The sequence below is a fragment of the Notothenia coriiceps genome, unplaced genomic scaffold (assembly GCF_000735185.1).
Source record: "Notothenia coriiceps isolate Sejong01 unplaced genomic scaffold, NC01 NC01_scaffold00030920, whole genome shotgun sequence".
In the NCBI taxonomy this organism is placed as follows: Eukaryota; Metazoa; Chordata; class Actinopteri; order Perciformes; family Nototheniidae; genus Notothenia; species Notothenia coriiceps.
Genome location: NW_011363621.1, coordinates 1 through 8,180, shown reverse-complemented (window position 1 = coordinate 8,180; position 8,180 = coordinate 1). Strand labels below are relative to the sequence as shown.

Sequence of the window (8,180 nt, the reverse complement as noted above, 5' to 3'; positions counted from 1 at the left end):
GAGCGCGGTGAGAAGTATCTAGATAGAATATGGCGCTGGGTTTACAGTAGTTGTTGTTCTTATTATACATCAATGTAGTCCGCTGTAAAGAAAACTGTAGTTTCCTCACAGCAGCAGACGCACATTCATGACGTCCGCTGGCGCATCATAAATATGTCGATAGTGTAAGTGCAGTCGGATTCTCAAAGCACTGCAGTCTCTTCTCCTAAATCTTCTTGAATTCTCCGATCCACTATTCATTAACCCTGAAAGGGTCTGTCGGCCATCATCGGTGTGACAAAGCTCTACCATCCCCCCTCTGTTAACAAGAGATAGTAGCCTATGTTGCGGACACTCTTTGTTTCAAATAATTATATGACAAAAGTCTCCCATGGGGGATGGGAGACTTCCGATGGGCAATCGGAATTACATGCAGGGCAGCATTGCCGGTCTGAAAGGGTCTCTGGAAATATTAAACATTTAATTAAAGTTTTAAAAACAGTGACAGGTTAAAATCAGAGGTGGAAGAAGTATTTTGATTATTTATGTATGTTTATGTAGATTTAGCAACATGTAGTTCATATAATTCTCCATGTCCACTTGTTGCTGATGGTTGTGGTAGAGGAGCTGTAGATTGCACTAACATCTGTAGCTACTGTCAGTAGCAGTAGCTACTGACCATGCTACAACAGTGAGCAGCAGAGGTGGGGCTATGGCTTCATCATTATCAGGAAATGATCGTATAGGACGTACACACTGAGCCGTTTGGCCCCCCAGAGCGTTCCGTTTGCAGATCTATCCACCTTGGGACCCGTTATCGTTTGCGGGGTCCGTTTCCGTTACGGCCTCGTGTGAACGAAAGGGCTATACGCGAGAGAAAAGTAGTAGATACAATCCGTTTCGTTCTCATGTAAACACCGCCTTAATCTCCCAGCTACTGGGATCCGCTGGGTTTTTGGTTGGAATCCGCTGGGTGGAGTCCTATCTGGAGTGCTACATCTGTAATGAAACTTTACACGTGATGAATTTAGATTGGTCTTCGAGCTTCAAGCTGTTTCCAAACAATAGCTTCCTAATTGGAGTTGCCTTAGCATGATGCAGCTCCAGGATTAGTCACACTGAGCTGAACTGTAATTGGGAAAGCTGATTGAACGGCCGCTCACATGGAAAGGAGTAAAGTTGTATAAAGTGATTAATCCAGATAACCCAGCTGCTGTGGCTGTCAACCCCCTGTCTCCAGGAGGATCATGGGACTTGACAAACCTAATTGAAACAACAGTTTCAGTTCAAAGGAAAAATCCAGAGGCATGTCATTGAGATGTTAAAGCCCATATGAAGAGAATTAGCCCTAATAACATTATAACGATTCCTATACCCTTATCCTGCAGCCTGTACCAGCACCAAATATGAGTCTCTTTTTTAACTTTCCTCACTTTTACCTAATTTTCTCTAAAAGGATTGTCCAGAGAGACAGGTGTTTGGAATCCAGACAAGAAGATATTCTTCATTCATGTTGCTGCTTTGCTAATAACATCACTGAGGAGGTTGTGTTATTATGAACACACATTTAACCAAGCTGTGTTTGCGGACACCTTTCACACCACTGTCCCTCACCAGCTTCACTGCAGATGTTGTTGTGAAATCCGTCTTGGATCCGATGTCGGTAGAATGAAGCAAGATCGACCTTGACCAAACCTCAAACCCTAATCAGGGACAACGGGTATAGCACAATCAGGATTGGTGTCCGTTCTCATAAAAGGGGTTGTTGGTGTGTAATTTGATTCTAACACTGTATGAAATGGATCAATTGCTGCCTATTGGCGCCTAATAAGAATATCAAAGAATTATAACATCACAAGGCATAATGTAGCTGCAAGTAAGAGAGCAACCCATGACTCTGATTTATTTCCAACTTGTCATTCACATTCTTCTGCTCTTAAAACTTCAAACTTGATGCAGCAGATTTAAACGTTACACTCAATAATTGAAGGACTGACCATGATAACGATATGTGGAACTAAATGTAGTTTTTGGCTGAATTAGAGTAAAAGGAAAATTATTGATTGAGTATTATCTGATACATATCAATAGACTGATCCACTTTCTAATTGGTATTCTCTTAGCTGCAATATACAGAGTTTAATGTATTGTTGGGAAGCACTGTATTAAAAAGCAAACAAAACAAAACAAAACAGGGCACACTGACACACAAGGCAGCCATCTGTGGCGCCATGTTGGATTTCTGGAAAAAGAGGATTTGAAAGCAAATACTCTGCATTGAATCCATCCTAGTGTTAGAAGCAGGGGGGAGACGATTTGACTCACATTCAAACCTTTCTTTTCGAAGAACTGTGTCAGCTCGTGGAAGATTATTTCCCCTCGCACACCGTTTAATTAACTCAGCATCAGCAAACGAGCGAGCGTCCAAGAGACGTGCAATGAGGCAGCTGTTGCGCTCTCTTGTGCCGATGTTGTTTTCGACATTGTGGAAACAGAGTGCTTGTATGATGCAAGCAAACCTGCTATCTTTTGTGTGCGCTGGTCGGATTTCTCTGAACTGACGGTTCTCCTGGTCTACCTTCCTCTTCTTAGCGAATTCCATCCTGGGTTTGAGTTATCCACGGTCCGTTAGTGTCATGTTTGTCAATCGCTGGGCTGGGATGACAGGCGGCTAGCTGGCGAGCTATTGTTTATATGTGTTTGCCGCTATTCCAGGTGGTGACGAGTAAGTCAAGCGCGCGAAGCACGTCTTGCATATGCACACGATAAGGTCAAGGGTCAAGTTTACGAGTGTCGACTGAGGTCAAAATAAAGCGAAACCGGACATTTCATTAATATGTTATAACAAGTGAATGCCAGTAGATCAGCGCGGGCCATGCATTTGCCTCTCGGCCCGGATCTTGCCCGTGGGCCACTAATTGGGGTTGGCTGCTGTACAGCAACCAGGGAGCAGTGCGTTCCTTACTCAAGGGCAGGAGATGAAGTGGCACCTCTCCAGGTACACACTCAGCACTTCGTCTGTAGTTGGGGACCCTTCAGTTCCCAAGACAAGATCATACAGACCGAGCTACAGCTGGATGGTGTTACTGTTTCGAACAGGAAGTGGAAAACAGAGTTTGATTTAAATGATTTAGCCAAAGTCAGCCTTGGAGGAGATCCAGAAGTTAATCAGGCTTTACATCAGTACAGCAAGAGCTTACATCGAACACATGGACACATTTTACTTCCTGGCAGTGATAAGGTCTATGCTGAGAGCCAAAAATAAAATAACCAAGGTTAAATTGGTAACATTGTCTCTCTGCTTCAACAAGCTGACTGTTATCCAAAGCACTTGGAACTTAGTTAGCAAAACATTGCCTTGTACTGAATTAAAATAATAACAAAAGTCCATTTTGTCTGAGTGCTTTTAGATGCTTACCAGTGGGAAGGCGTGGGAGATCTTGCCGTCCGGAGGCAGTTTTGCTCCAAAGCCGTACGCTGGGAAGAGTTTGTCACTGTCGTAGTCCTGGATGATCTCCCCCACTGCCTTCAGAGCCATGGCGTACGCATTCATCTGGTACGGACTCATGTAATGCAGGGAGGTGGGCTGGGACGGGTTACCTGGAGAGACCACCAGCACACCAACACACACAGGGACGAACATAATGACCAAATACTCAATCTTTGATATATTTAAAGAGCAACTTGCAGGTTTTTTTTTTTTTAATAGATTTATGCTTAACCTTACCTGAAAATTCAATTAAAAATGTTAATGCAGGATTTGATATGTTTTACAAGACATAAGGGCAGGAATTCAGAGGAAAAGGAGCCGTTTTGAGCTCTGCTACTAAAAACTGCTTTTTTTAACGTCATACGTCAAACGCATCATATTACGTCACATGGGGGAGCAAGTTTCTCGGACTCCTTCTCTGCCCAATCCGCGGTAATAGTTTGTAGTTGGTTTGAGCGGTTGTGGTTTAGTGAGCTTGTATTTTTTTGGTAATTTTACATTGCATTTCACCATTTGTAATCATGGTGAGCTTGTGTTTGTGCAGGTTGCACAAACTCGAGCCTGTCAGGGACATCGAGTCCACAGTTTCCCTCACGGGAAAAGGACCGGAGCTAGCGTTCGTTCCTGGGTGCGAGGTGCATCCACCTCCCTGCAGCACATACTTTCCACAGCTTTATCAGGAAACCGTATTACATCTCTCTCCCCCCCCTTCGCTGCTCTCTCTCTTCTCCCCTCCGGTACACGGCACCGTAAGACGTAGTGTGGAGTTGCATTAGGTAACGCTGTGGTGGCTGTACTGCTCCAGCCGTCTCCTTTGTGTTTGTTTGTTTCCCTCTGTCTGTGTTGTTTGTGTGGGCGTGGTGGCTGTCACTCCTGGCTCCCGGCTCAACCTCCACTCACCTGCTGCAATCAGCTGTGCACCTTCCCCGACTACACACCTGTTTTCCATCAAGCCATTTACAACGGCATATCAACGGAGGCTCCACAACCTTTCTCCGCCATATCGTCAAGTATCAGCCGTATCTCGCGTCTCCCCTCCGGTACACAGTAAGACGTAGTATGGAGTTGCATTAGGTAACGCGAGATACGGCTGATACTTGCGCATTAGTTTCTGTTATGAATCAGTATCAACAGTCCTGCCAGTAACGTTACTATATTATCAATACTACTTTAGTTATAGCCTGATATATGATAGCTAACTTTACAATGTTGTGATGTGACTGACGTTAGCTAACATTAACTGTAGCTAACGCCGGTCACTCACCAAGACAGCTGCCCTGTTCTCCACTGGTTCTCCTCACACCACAGCTCCATTTCTCGCAGAGGCCGTTATTTCTTCTACTCCTTGGCTGCTCCTGGTCTCTTGGACGCATAGCAGGCTCATAATTATAATCATATGCATTCGAATATATATTTTCAACCTCTTCTGTGTCAAAACTAGCATTATGATCCATGTTTATTCATACGTTAAACCGGCCGCTCTCCCCCATCTTTTTTTGAAAATCTAGTGTATTCATCATTTTCCTACACATTTATTCACTGGTGTGTCACTCTTTGCTTTTATGAGATTTTATTTTTTTATAATCTATTTATTCTTGTTGAATTATTTTCTATCTGTTTTACTTTGTGTATTTGTAGATGTTGTTGTTTAGTTCACTTGCTTGTTTTATGTGAGAGCACTTTGTCGATGCTTCAGCAAAGCGTCGGAACATTGTAAGACTTGGTGCCAGATATGATGATGCTGAGATGTTAAAGTAATAACTCCTGTGATTTTTCTCACCTGTTTGTAATGCATTTCTTTATTACAACACCAAACAAGTAAATACTAGTATTATGCATTTTTTATTGATTGACACCAAGAAATGAACCCTAACCGTTTCACTCTCAGACAGAGAGCATTACCAAAGACCCTCACACTGACCAGATCCCAATGCACACGTTTGCACACACATACAAACGCACACACAATCCAATCCAATCTGTCATGTGTGCAGCGACACTCAAGAAACCTTTTAACTGAACGGAGGTGAGGACATTGACTGCATTCACAGAGATGAAACGCCGTCCTACCGTTGGATGCTGTGAAGTCGATGGCCACGGTGAAATTGAGTTGTGTCCTGGAGGGAGATTGAGCACATCGGTGTCAGTCAAAGCAGAGATGATAGCACTGTGGCGGTATCTCGCACATTTACAGATGTCCAACCTTCGCTGAGAGATACTCATCAACAGCTCCATGCTGTCACTATAATAAAGTACGAGGCAGGGGTCTGCACTATGACTCCTAAAAGCTCTGTAACTGTGCTTTTAAATCCCAATGCTGGAGCATCTGACTATTATCATGCTGAACACTTTATTTTTGTCTTTAATTAATCTCATATTTTGGGCGTTATGGCAATTCACTATATTTTCAAATTGTCCTGCCCAATGTTCTATATGCTCCATATTCATTTTTACTATTTTTCTTCACTTGTGCTAATTGTTTGGTTATAATCAATAATTTCAAACAAAATGGTGAATCTCTAAAGTATTATTGCGAATTTGTGTCACGATCTTAGTTTTATGTCACGGTTTTGTTTGGTCTGTCTTGTCATGGTTTTATTTTGCAATTATTTTCTCCCTCTGTCTTGTCTTCCTCCCTGTTGTTAGTTTCCCTGGTGTGTCTGATTGTCGGATTGTGTTCACCTGTTGCCCTTGTGTTTCTCCTTCCCTGCCTGGCTGTTTCTCGTCTCGTGATTACCCCTCCCTGTATTTAGTCTTGTCTCTTCCTGTGTTCGGTGTTGGTTCATTGTTAGTCTTTCCCTTCATGTTGGTCACAGTCACCTTTTGTTTGGATGCTGCCTCGTACCTGTTCATGGATTCTTGTTTTGTTCAGCTTTTGTAAATAAAGCTCGCCTTTTGTTTCCTTTTGAAACCTGCTTCCTCCTCAATCTGCATTTGGGTCCTATTTTTCCCCAACCCTGACAACCTGAGGATAGTATCTGTTTTGTATGATTTGTTGTATGACCAAGCTGACTTTTTGTGTTGTTGTTGTTGTTGTTGTAATGTATTCATGTATTGTATTCTGTCATTGCTGTAATTTTGTGTTTAAGAATCAATAAACAAAGTGTATAAAAAGAACAGACTAAACTTTTGTTTTCAACATTGTCAATAAATCGGAAGTAAAATTAGACTTGCATTGTGGGAACATTTGTGAATTCAACATTCATTTCACTGTTCCATTGTCTGATGGAAACTCCAGTGGTGTCCTTTAGTGAAACACTGATGAAACATTTAACAGGGAGCTCTTACCCTCCTCTGATGAAATCCACAAACGTGCATTCTGAGTCCACTTTGAAAGACAGCAGAGTCACCTGGAAACGGAAAGAAAGTGAAAACAGGAAGTGAGGAGTGAGTAAACATCTGCTGGTTGAAAACAAGGCTGCTGTGACTCATGGCCCTGAATCACTCGACAGCTCTTACCGTTCCTGAATTGACGTATTTCTTCTTCTTTCCTTTCTTTTTATGATTCAAAACCTTGATCACAAGATAGAGAAGAATAAATGTGTCTATTTCACGCAAGTGATTAGTTATTCAGTGCATGACTGAGCTGTGTGGATGTAGAGGATATTGTCCTCAGATGTGGGCGCTTATTTATAACACAATAAAGATTACTCAAATAAATAATAAATAACACTGACAAGACATTTCTGTTGAGGCTGAGAGTTCCCTAAACAATTCGGATATCCTTTAAAATAAAGTTGTGGACAATGTCTTGGATTAATTGTAGCTATTTGTTGATAAAGTTGAGCTATTATTGCATTTTACCTCATACACATTGAACTGGCTCTGCCCCCGGGACAGCTCTCTGTAGCTGGTGGTGAACTCTCCAATAAAGTCATGACTGGAAGAAAGACAGATTTAGACAGGAACAGGCAATAGTTATAGAACATCTGAAACATATTCCCATGCACAGAATAACACAAGAAAATAAAGAATCCAATTATACACTGAACAAAAATATAAATGCAACACTTTTGTTTTTGCTCCCATTTTTCATGAGATGAACTCAAAGATCTAAAACATTTTCTATATACACAAAATAACCATTTCTCTCAAATATTGCTCACAAATCTGAAAAAATCTGTGATAGTGAGCACTTCTCCTTTGCCGAGATAATCCATCCCACCTCACAGGTGTGGCATATCAAGATGCTGATTAGACAGCACGATTATTGCACAGGTGTGCCTTAGGCTGGCCACAATAAAAGGCCACTCTGAAACGTGCAGTTTTGCTTTATTGGTGGGGTCTGGGGGGGTCCGAAAACCCTAGGGTTAAACCCTAACCCTAACATGTGACCCATCTCCTTCGCATAGAGTTGATCAGGTTGTTGATTGTGGCCTGTGGTATGTTGGTCCACTGCTCTTCAATGGCTGTGCGAAGTTGCTGGATATTGGCAGGAACTGGAACACGCTTTCGTATACGCCGATCCGGAGCATCCCAAACATGCTCAATGGGTGACATGTTAGGGTTAGGGTTCTGGTTTAGCCCTAGGGTTTTCGGACCCCGCCAGACCCCCCAATAAAGCAAAACTGCACGTTTCAGAGTGGCCTTTTATTGTGGCCAGCCTAAGGCACACCTGTGCAATAATCATGCTGTCTATTCAGCATCTTGATATGCCACACCTGTGAGGTGGGATGGATTATCTCGGCAAAGGAGAAGTGCTCACTATGAC

General features: G+C 42.6%; 1 protein-coding gene across 1 annotated transcript; it reads right to left on the bottom strand.

Annotated features, from left to right (window-relative positions):
- Positions 1–3,397: 3,397 nt before the first annotated feature.
- LOC104959743 (copine-9-like) lies at positions 3,398–7,349 on the bottom strand (the record flags this gene model as incomplete). Its single annotated transcript, XM_010787637.1, has 4 exons — positions 3,398–3,579; positions 5,540–5,586; positions 6,758–6,819; positions 7,274–7,349. Coding segments are annotated over 4 exons (367 nt in total), but the record flags the coding sequence as incomplete, so codon positions are not given.
- Positions 7,350–8,180: the final 831 nt, after the last annotated feature.